This window comes from Hyperolius riggenbachi, chromosome 7 (genome assembly GCF_040937935.1).
Source record: "Hyperolius riggenbachi isolate aHypRig1 chromosome 7, aHypRig1.pri, whole genome shotgun sequence".
Taxonomy (NCBI): Eukaryota; Metazoa; Chordata; class Amphibia; order Anura; family Hyperoliidae; genus Hyperolius; species Hyperolius riggenbachi.
In genome coordinates this window covers 198,125,784-198,137,528 of record NC_090652.1, presented here as the reverse complement: position 1 = coordinate 198,137,528, position 11,745 = coordinate 198,125,784, and the positions used below count along the sequence as shown (strand labels likewise).

The 11,745-nt window shown below is 42.6% G+C and overlaps 1 protein-coding gene across 10 annotated transcripts in view; it reads left to right on the top strand.

The window, feature by feature from the left end:
• Positions 1-1,411: 1,411 nt before the first annotated feature.
• ADAM23 (ADAM metallopeptidase domain 23) overlaps positions 1,412-11,745 on the top strand; it is a 468,543-nt gene continuing 458,209 nt past the window's right edge. For 7 of the 10 annotated variants that reach the window (XM_068244983.1, XM_068244981.1, XM_068244991.1 and 4 more), the window contains exon 1: positions 1,515-1,959. In XM_068244983.1, coding sequence (XP_068101084.1) covers positions 1,793-1,959 — 167 coding nt within the window. In that variant the 5' untranslated portion in view covers positions 1,515-1,792. The other 3 variants (XM_068244982.1, XM_068244990.1, XM_068244989.1) reach the window with 2 other exon arrangements.

Here is an 11,745-nt window from a genome sequence, read left to right as displayed (position 1 = left end):
AGACTGAGTCTCAGTGTAGTGATGGGAATTCCGGCTCTTTAAGCATCGGCTCTTTTGGCTTGGCCGCTCGGCTCCCAAAGAGCCGGCTTGTGTTCGGCTCCCAAGCGGTGCTCTTCACTACATTTCAAAAACCTGCCAGGTCGCCTTGGACAGGTCAGAAAAAGTGGACCTGTCCGGGCAAAAGAGGATGCCTGGTCACCCTAAACTGTATCCCAATATGTATCTGGCCCTGTGATGGTCAAAGCATGTAGCTCAGGGAATCTGGCATGTAGTTATGTATCCCAATATGTATCTGGCCCTGTGGTGGATGAAGCTTGCAGCTCTGGAGATCTGGTATGTAGGTGTGTATCCCAATATGTATCTGGCCTTGTGGCAGATGAAGCCTCCAGCTCTGGAGATCTGGCATGTAGGTGTGTATCCAGAGCTGGGACAAGGTCTTCCAGCACCCAAGGCCACACCAAAGTGCGCCCCTCCATCTTTCCCACCCCAGCCATCACACACTGATTGCTATTAGACTAAGAGGCGCCCCGGGCCCCCAACACCTTAATCTCTAGTTATCTGGCTTGCAGTCACGCCATATATCCCCTTTTCTTATTTGGCTCTGCTTCAAACACAATAAGGGAATGATAGCTGTGTGAGTTGTGCGCCCCCTCCTACACTGCGCCCTGAGGCTGGAGCCTCTCTCGCCTCTGCCTCGTCCCGGCCCTGTGTGTATCCAATATTTATCTGGCTCTGTGGCAGATGAAGCCTGCAGCTCTGTAGATCTGGCATGTAGGTAGAAATCCCAATATGTTTCCAGCCCTGTGGCGGATGAAGCCTCCAGCTCTGTCGATTTGGCATGTGGGTGTGTATCCCAATATGTATCTTGCCCATGTGGTGGATGAAGCCTCTGTCCCTGTGGCAGTCAGTCGAAGCCTGCAGCTCTGATTAGCTTCTATATAGGTGTATATCCCAATAAGTATGAGTCCTTGTGGTGGATGAGTCCTTGTTAGGAAGCAGCTCCTGTGTGGAGAAGTCACAGACTAGTCATTGCAACCCTCAGCCTCTGTCTGATGTCTGATCACAAGCTGAGCTAAAGTGAAAGGAGTAGGAGAGAGAGGAGAAGGCAGGAGGGAGAGAAACACAGTGTGTGCTTGTGTAATTCCTTATCTCTGTAGTAGAGCATTGCATCAGAAAGCTTGTTTTCACGAACTCTATGAATTACTTACAGACCACACAGATGGGAAATAATTCACTTTATTTTTAATAGACTACCCGTAAATTTACTGCCTGACAGTTGGAAACACTAACCTATCAACTTATCCCCTGTGTTGTTACTTAGTCTGCGTATCTCTCTTCTCAGGAGGATCCCCAGGTTGAGGCACTGCATCCTTTTGGGACCCTCCTCTAGCACTGCAGCACGCATGTGCACTAGCAGCCTCCTCTCCTAGCAACAGAAGCATCAGCACCAGCCCAAGGGAGAGAGCAGCAGCAGCAGCAATACCAGCTTGTCTTGCATAGACTAGTAAGTGGAGGAGGAGGCTGCCTGATCCTGTGTCATGCGTCAAGGGGGGTGGGAGGGAGGTGCAAGGTGCAGAAAAAATAAGAGAGAGAGCCAGACGGGTGGATACTGCTGAAGAGGGATACAAGTGCTGCATTAGCAGCTATAGGGGAAATCCAAATGGGAGCCAGATAACCCCTGGTGGGGTTTTTGAGCCCCTTTGCTGCGTGAGACAGGAGCATGCAAATGAAGATCTTGTTGTGTACAATATAAAGACTGAATACTGTTGCTGTATCCCAGATCTGCAGAGCTATGAGATATGGAGGAGGCAGGCAGCTCCCTGCGGCATCCCCGCTCATCTTCTCTCATGTCCCATCTATCAGCCCACCACTACCTATCCTGTCCTGCACTGCTGCACCTCTTCTGTCTGCTGCTGCTTTCCTGCCCGCAACACTGGGGAGCTTCTGCCGGGCAGACAGGTGAGTGACATCCATTCTCTGCTAATGAAATCTGTGCTGTAAGAACGATGTGATAAATGGGATTTCTTCTCGGATCGCAAGTCATCGCAGATCACATTATCCCTGTAGGGATGGGTGGAATGCCACCAGGCTCATATGAAGTCACTTATCACCTTACACTTTGTATATGACTGCCATGGCGTTGTATAGATCCCAGGCTTCATAAGTGGTGGCATGTAATGCTAGTCTATGGCATGTTATTAGATGTGCATACACACAGGCACTACACGTAAAAAGAGCAGTTACACTTTACAAGCTTATAGAAAGCTTTGATTAACAAGTTCCTCCCGATCCCAAATGAAAGATGACTTGTGTAGTCATGCTAGGGTGATATCTATAACTCTAGCAGCTGTCTGAACATTACATAATTGCTGCACACAAGCTCATTTTCAGCCATGTGCTCCTTCTGCTCTGCATTCACTGACCACCTGGCATGATCTCTTAGGGCAATTCAACTTGTGAATCTTACAGTTCTCTGTAAAAATCTGCAGTGACCTCTGCAAGGTGTAGCAGCTGCAGCCGCAGATATGTTTAGAAGTCATCTAGTTGGAGGAGCTGTAGCTTCCCAAGTAGTTGTGGAGTGATGTTGCATAAGGAAGTACTGCAGCAAATGAAATGGGACAGTGAAGTGATAGGAGATCACTAGAACATGTGTCTTGTCATCTGAAGAAGCAAGCTTTGAGGCTGAATTTAGGAAAACCTAAGGAAATAAATCCAGAGCAGCAATGTAGCTGATTTTCCCATCAACCAATCAACTTTCTTGTTTTCCTGATTGGTTGTTGTAGGCAATAACTTTAGTAGTCCTTGTAAACGAGTATTTTTGCATATAGTTTTTGATCATCTTGTTCTGAAGGAATTACTCTTTTATGCTTATGCAGTTTAACCTTCACTGTGTAGATACACTTCTGAGATGCTGTACAGCTCTCCTGCCAGTGACATAGTATATTTCTGAGAATAAATAGGTTTACGTCTTCCATTATTAGCATGCACTTTCCATGAAAGAATTCTGCAAACAGTACTGCAACATCAACCATAATGCCAAAATCAAAAAATACCTGGGCCTACAGCACGTTGCCTTAAACGACTGATGCAGAAGCTCAAAGAACAATGATGACTTGCAGAATGCAGTAAGTCATAGCAACTAATCAGATTTGTGTTATCTGAAGTCAAATTCTTAAAGGATAAGAAGGGTTCTAATTGGTTGCTATGGGTTACTGTACTTTGCATGGTACCTCAATAAAATGAAGGTTTATTTAAAGACAGCGTTGTGACCTGTGACTACAAGTCACTGACATTCCTGTGGCTATTATGGTTTACTCCTTTTTACAAAACATCGCTCCAATGTGTGGCTCCTTATTGAACAAGACAGATGGTATTGGATTGTAAATACTGAGGATGCCCTATCCTCAGATGCGCTATGGCTACTATGACATTGATAATAAATGAGGGTTTGCTGTAGTCTCAATTTCATATCCCTGACTGCAGTGGCTATCTGCAATTATGGCTCTAAGAAAGCACTGCTGACTCTTCTATATTCAGAGGAGGAAATGTCTGCAAGGCACATTTCTGTAAGATCAATTTTACTCTCTGCTTAACAAAACATATTTATCCGAGGCCTCTGCGGCCTGGAATAGATCTAGACTGCACTTAGACCTATGAAACCAGTTTTAAGACAACAGCACCCCTGTAAATTACCACATTTATTTGTGTTGAGTGTGTTTTATGTCAGGAAGTTATACAACTCCTTATTCAGATATTTAGTATTTTTTACTAGGTATTTGCAGCTAGATTTAGCCTACTGTTTTTTTTCCGGTAGCATTTTTACAGTTCATGAAAAAAAATAGAATCCACAAGGAATTGTTTGGGAAATTATTAAATATACTGTGCACAATGACAACATTAAAGTGAACCAGAGGTTATGTGGAGGCTGCCATATTTTATTTCCTTTTAAACAATACCAGTTTTCTGGCTGCCTTGCTGGTCTATTTGACTGCAGTAGTGTCTGAATTACACCAGAAACAAGCATGCAGCTAATTTTGTCAGTTCTGAAAATATTGTCAGAAACATTTGATCTACATGCTTATTCAGGGTCTATGGCTAATAGCATTCAAGGCAGAGGATCAGCAGGACAGTCAGGCAATTGGTATTGCTTAAAAGGAAATAATTATGGCAGCCTCCATATCATTCTCACCTCTGGTTCACTTTAAAGTCTGACTGAGTATGCGTTTGCACTTTGCATAGAAACGTTGTGGTATAAGTAGTGTTTAGTTTGATCTAAGATCTATCTAGAGCAGATCATGGAGTCCATGTGACACTAGTTAGTGTGAATCTTGGCCACTCATTGCTTTCAGAGTGTGAACATCAACATGATTATCATTTTCCTTACACTTTTCAAATACAGTGAAAGATCAAATATTCCTACATTATACATGATTGCCAAACAATTTATCCCTCTAACCTGAGATTGTGTAAGAGCCTGTTTACACCTGTGCTCCCACCCACAGCACTGTCAAGTCACATGGCCACATTTTTTAAAAGTGTTTTTTACCCGCAGAAGCCTCATTTGATACAAAAAGGTACCATTTTGCATTTTACTTACTAAGCCAGTTTGTCTTAAAATTGTTAGTGTACTTCTGCTTAATTATGCTTAAATTGTCTTAAATGAGGCTCTGGTCACTAATGCAGTATACTGGAATTATGATTTTAGCTCTGTTTTAGAATACTTGCTTTGCTGGTTTGTAGTCAAAAAATGACTCATCACTAGTCCAAAGTCTGTGTGCCGAAGCACTGAGAAGAGCTACATATACTAATGATTGGTTTTCATAGTATCCCGTCACAAAATGTGGAGGGGTTCCTAAAGGTAGAGTGTTCTCCAACCCTGTCCTCAAGGCCCACCAACAGTGCATGTTTTGTGGAAATCTACAGAGGTAGTTCATCAGCACTGCTGAGACACTAATTACCTCACCTGTGTACGTTTGTGGTTTTCTGCAAAACATGCACTGTTGGTGGGCCTTGATTGAGGACAGGGTTGGGAATATCAGAACAAATATAATTAAGGTTCACCATGGATATTCCAATAACATATTTTATTGTAGCAAAAGTTGGAGCTCTTTATAACATCTCCACAGTGTTATGTGCATAAAAGTATATATCATAGGCCACAGATCCAATCCTGTTTAATATTATCCTACATAGCTAAACCAGGAACCTTCATCCAACCCTCACGTTTTGAAAGCCCGTGTCTTCACGACCCCATGCAAAAAGGAGTGCTCTCATATATTTACTCGATCCTCAACTCCCCGCCAGCGAATCATGTACACCAATACCAAAAACAATGGGAAAATGACCTCCGTTCACAACTCAAAGATGAGGAGTGGACCCAGTGCCTGGAGACCTTATCTAGGGGTAGTCTGCAAACAACACATATGGAAGTATCTTTACGATTATTACATCGCACATATCTGGTCCCCCACAGGCTACATCAAATGGACCCCAAGAAAAGCCCACTCTGTTTTAGGGGATGCAAGGTCCCGGGCACATTATATCATGTCTGGTTCTCATGCCCCAAAGTGTCTCGCCTTTGGGGAAGATTACGTCACCTTATTAACAGTATAGTTCTAAAACCTATCACTCTGGACCCCAAAATATTCCTCCTAGGACACAAACCAAAGACAATACTTTATGCCCAACATAAACTCATACAATTCATAGCATGCGCTGCCAAAACGCACATTGCAGCCAACTGGCTCTCACCGCATCTCTTCTACCTTCAAGTAGTCAATATTATAAACTCCACAATGATTTGTGAACGCATCAATGCTATCATCAACGATAGAATGCCCCAATTTCAAAAAGTCTGGGACCCTTGGTCCACTAACAAACTCTCTAAAGGAGTCCAAGTGCAGCTGGACCTTGCTTCTCCATCTAATTGACCTTGGGCAGTCCAAATATAAATTTAACTGGCCATTATATTCGCCCACGAAGGTTCACCTAAAAGGTGTTTATGGATCCTCATACCATACGCAAGTTTTGTAGATCCCTTTCTATAACCAACTATACCATAGAACTGACCGTGCCATGTTTTCTATGTTATTTCTGTGTTCTTGTTATATCCATTTTTTTTCTCTCCTCTATGTTCTCTATAGCTAATTTATCTAGAACGTAATTGTAACTTCATACGTTGTGTACTTTTTGATTTCTGTTTCCCATGTTGGGCTATTACAGATTAACTATGTTCTGCTGTAATGTTCTTTCTGCTACCTTGGCACCTTGGTGCCCAATAAAAGTCTTTGAAACTAATATTATCCTACATCATTTACCTTTGAACAAACTCTTCCTCACATAATTGCTCTTCAAACAGAAAGGGGAGGGGGTTTATATATTCCTTATACAAACCCCTTTTTCAAAATATGATGAAAGGCGACTCCATATGTGATATAAACAGGAGAAATCCATCTTTCCTGTTTCACCTGTTTAAAAGTTGTTTGTGGGGCTTATACAATCATCTCTGCTTTCCATCTCTCCCTCAGAATTCAAGGGTGTAGATCACCAATGTTCCACCACAGGTCAGGACTCCCATCAACTGGGCAAGTGGTGAATATGTGGCTGCAAAGTATGTGACATTACTGGATGGCATGGTTGTCAGGCTTGCCCACGACTGTTTTTGAATTTTAATTAATTCCTGTGTATGGAGTGCCCCAGCCAGGCTTCAATATTGCTGTTGCTCAGACAACAATTTTTCTACAATGTACGTACCCTTCACTTACTAACACTGAGTGAAACATTTGCGACTTATAATATGTATGTGTATGCATATCACGCTGTGGAGATACTTTGAGAAGCTTCATTAACTTATCAAACATCCTTGGCGTTTGACTGAAAGTGGTTTTTAATTTTGGCTGTATAGGAGCGCTGCTACTGAATAGTAGGTAGAATAGCCTTCCCTTATATGCCTGGGCCCTACTAGCCATTATGTAATGTTTTCACTCCATACCTAGAAGCCTATTAGTGTTTATTTTGCTTGTGAGCAAGAAGGTAACTGAAAACTACAGAAACAGTGGGGAATATTTCAGGAGCAAGCACAATTTATTGAACAGAAAGGGCCATTTGACACTGAAAATCACCTTTGCAATTACAGTGTGCTTCAATCGCGAATTTTACCATTTGTTTTAGAGCACTCATTTTACTGTGATTACGGGTGTGGTGGGCGGGTGCGATTACGATTCTCGATGTGTAAAAAAGCCACGGAAAGTTTTTTTCAAATGGGAGATCGCAAAGCAAATTGCATAGCAAATGCAGGCAAACAACAGCATGGACTACCTTTGCGACTGGGTTAAAAACGTATTATACCACTTTGTACAGGACACCGCAATGGCTATGTTAAATCATGATGCACTTGCAATCGCCAAAACACAAGTGCTTCAAAAAATCGTATTAAAGCGCATGACGTGTGGAAAGGCCCAAACACACACTATGCTAGTGTTGGTATCAGTAAAAACACAGAGTTAGCCATATACAATGAGAGCGAGTTGCCATAATAATAAAATTGAGTCATGGAGGAACTTTACAAAATATAGCTTAAATAATAAAATTGCTATAAAATTACTTATTATTAACTCCCTGGCGTTATGATTATTTCCAGATTTAGGGTCTAAAAGCCGTGCAATTTTTTCATAAGCTTTTCGACCCTAAAAACAAGAAGAAAAACATACCTCAGAGAGATCTGCATCAGCTCCTGCATGAAACTCACTCAGGCACGGGATAATCACCCTGTTCTGTGGCTTTCCATCCCGAGCCTGACTCGGGATTATCACTAAGGAGGTTAACAATATTACTTTATAAATTATTTAGCCAGTTTTTGCCTATTATAAAATCTTTCTTCACCCTGATTTACATTCCTAAATGTCTCATAGGTGGCGACACCTTTATTTCTGGTTGGTGCATCACTGCGGATTGTTTGTTTACTGTGTGTTCTGGAGTCAGTAGAAACAACACCTGGTCTCCCAGAATGCTCTGGGAGAACTCTGCATAACTGAACAGCCTAGGCTAAACATCACTGGGAGTGCAGGTTTCCATACCATTATCCTATATAATAATCAGCCTGTATCGTTATGTGTCCCTGTGTCCGTGAGTTTAGGCGAGCGTGTATGCGCGGCACGTGGGCGGACTTTAGACAGCGCAGGAGGACAGGTGCAGGGGTCGGGCGAGAGCGCACACGTTGCGGCGTAAGTGCACATCATGGCTGTTTTGTTGTGCGGGTATATATGCATAGCGGCCTTGCGCATGTACGCTGACCATGCAGGGGAGGTTGTGGAGGGGGGGGGGTTATGGGAGGGCTGTAGCGGTTAAGGCCTTAAGGACTAGCACCTGTTATTGTAACGGGCCTAAGGTCTAGTACAGTTTATATAGATTATAGGAAGTGTTTCTGATGCTGAAACCAGGGTAATTAATGTATTAGTGGGTATGCTGAATAATTTACTACATTTTATTTGCGACGGTTCCTCTTTAAAATCAGTAATTCAACTTTATAGCATTATTACTTAAGATTTTAACCTCACAAGGGTAGTTTGTTAGACACATTATATAGACACTCTGTATTATATACCCATGTTTGTTTCTTACTGTGTACAGTGCTATAGAAGTTTATGGCACTATATTCATTATCAATAATAATAAAAATACTTTATTGATCAGGGTCCCATTTTAAGTGAATTTAAGAACACATTAAAAATACAAGAGAAAAGTCTTATTGAATTTAAATTTCTAAACTGTGCTGTATTAGTCTAAAGATTGGTATAAATACATCAGTATATCACTTCTCAGGGTAAAGGAAACTATGGTCAAAAATAGAATCATTTATAGTGCTGTACAAGGGTAAATCAGTAGCTTTGGGGCTACATACCTCCAGCAAGCATGCAGCCAGTGCAGTGAGATTTGAGTAAGGTTACATGATATGTTTATTTATATAATGCTAGGTACACACCATACGTTTTTTTTAGCAGATAGATGGTTCGATAGATAAATTCCGTCATGTCCGATATTATTTTCAATCGTTTTTCTGGTTGATTTTTCATATAAGTGAATCGTAATTGATAATAAAAAAATAAGAGAATCGAGCGGGAAAATCAAGTGGAGAATCGATCAGACGGAAAATTGACCCAATAAACGTATCGTGTGTACCTAGCATAAGAGACATATGGCTAGATTCAGTATACTTTTATGCGTTTTCTCACAGGTGATGCTTTTATTTTTAAAATACGTTTTCCATCTTGATCTAGCAAAAGAGAAAATAAGTAATTAAAATACATTGTTCCAAATTAACTTAACTACTTAAAAAACCACTACCAAACCAAGTGTTCTAAAATGACAATATACAAATAATGTCTAGCCATGTAAACATTTTCCTACTTTTCATGTTAAATATCAGAGGCAAAAGCTTTAATTCATTGTGTGTAGGATTTAGCTCTATTGGAACAAATCATTCTCAAAATTTGTGTCTGCTTCAATGCACAGCCAGTGTTGGGTTTTTTTTTTTTGCATATCAGACTACAGAGTATTTTTCTCTTAAAGCAAAAAAAAGTATGAAAAAGCTGTGATGTCACAGACAATTACAAATGTTTATAACAAATTACATTTCCTCTGCTCTCTTTGGACACTTTAGTCAGAGACACAGGACACAGTACACAGGAAGCTGCAGCTGCTGAGAGCTTTTGTTAACACGGGGTTAACAGATGCACTGTGAGGAAATCCCCCCCTTCCCCCTTACGGTTCACTCTACCGTCAGATTAGAGCAGACTTGCCGTCAGTTAATGAGAACCCAAGTTGGGTTTGAAAAATCCTATTAGGACACAGAGGCACATTCTGCATACAAACAATGCCCAGCCTCTGTGTTCTTACAGTGTCCCCCCAGTCTCCCCCTGTGCTCTGCTGTTCCCCATAAAAAAAAAACAACGCCAGGCTAGCGACACGCAGATTGTCGCTAGCTGGCTGTTTACCTGAAGGCTGTCTGTCACCGCTGCTCCCCCGCCTCCTCTGTAGCGCGGCTCCCTGCCTGTGTCCCTTCCCTCCCTGCTTCCGTAAGCCGATTGGAGGAAGCTTACGGAGACGGGGAGGGAAAGGAATTTGATACAGTAAACAAAAGAGATAAGCAAGTCAAATGTATACATCATTATTTACCAGCACTTCAGGAATTCTCTCAATCCCAGGTAAAAAAAAACATGTTAATCAATAGTGTTCTTTTATGGATGTCGCTAGTTGAAATCTATGCCCTGTTTTGATGCTGATTTGGCTGCCAGGGCGTAGATCTCAACTCACCGCTGCCGTGCATTCCTGCAGTTCTCGTCGCTCCCGGAGATCGCGTCCCTATCTCCCTGCCGCAGCTCACTTGTCTTGCCATCCCTATGATGGCAGAGCCCCGTGAGCAGGTCAGGAGCTGATTTCATTGGCTTCTGACCCTGTCTATCAATGTAAGCAGCTCCTATTGGCTTACGTTGATAGACAGGGTCAGGAGCCAATGAAAGCGGCTCCTGACCGGCTCATAGGGCTCTGCCGTCATAGAGATGGCAGAGTGGGTGGCCTGAGATTCCCAGCGTGCAGGATGGATGGCGGTTGTGACGAGTATTCGTCGATATTCATCGGTGTTCTGCCGTTTCTGGTACCAGCGGTCTCTGGTCCTTAAGGGGACAGAGATTGCTGGTACTTAAGTGGTTGAAGAGTGGATGAATAATAATTGGCTAAAACTTAATGCTGACAAAACTGAGGTTCTTGTTATCGAGGGCCAGGGCTCAACAGCAAAGCAGCTCCAGTCTCAACCAACACCGCTAAGGATAGGGAGCTCAGACCTGAACAACTCAGACTGTGTGCGCAGCCTGGGAGTACTGATTGATGGGAAATTAAGCTTCAGGAATCAAATCTCAGCTGTTGTGAAACATTCCTTCTTTCACCTAAGGAATATTGCAAGGATTAAACACCTAATTCCTTCAGAGGATCTTCCAACCCTAGTTCATGCCTTCGTCACATCAAGGTTAGACTACTGCAACGTCCTCTACACAGGCCTGCATAAGAAAGACTTACGCCGCCTGCAATTAGTACAGAATGCCGCCGCAAGGCTGTTAACGAGCCAACCCCGCCATTGCCACATAACACCAACCCTGAGCTCACTCCACTGGCTACCGATAAAATGGAGAATTCTGAGAATTCTGTTTAAGATTGGCTTACTGACATTCAAATCCTTGCACAATCTGGGCCCTGGATACCTGAAGGACTTGTTGCAACTACATCACCCCCCCCACAATCTTAGATCAAAAGGACATAACACCTTGGTCACCCCCAGAGTCCACCTCAAAACCTTTGGAGACAGAGCCTTTTGTCATGCTGCCCCTACACTTTGGAACTCCCTGCCACACCCAATCAGGACAGCCCCATCCCTGGAAGCATTTAAGTCTAAACTGAAAACCTACCTTTTCAGTCTGGCATTCATGAACATCTGACTATCTCCTCTGTAACACAACCCAGCCTGAAACCCTGTATTAATCTGAGACACAGCTATGCGCTTTGAGTCCTATGGGAGAAAAGCGCTTTACAAATGTTATTGTATTGTATTGTATTGTATTGTATTGAAGAGAACCTGAAGGGAGAGGGATATGGAGGCTGACATATATATTTAATTTTAAACAATACACATTGCCTGGCTGTCCTGCTGATCCTCTGGGGCTGATCCAATTCACTTTCTATCCTCCTTTCTCCTAG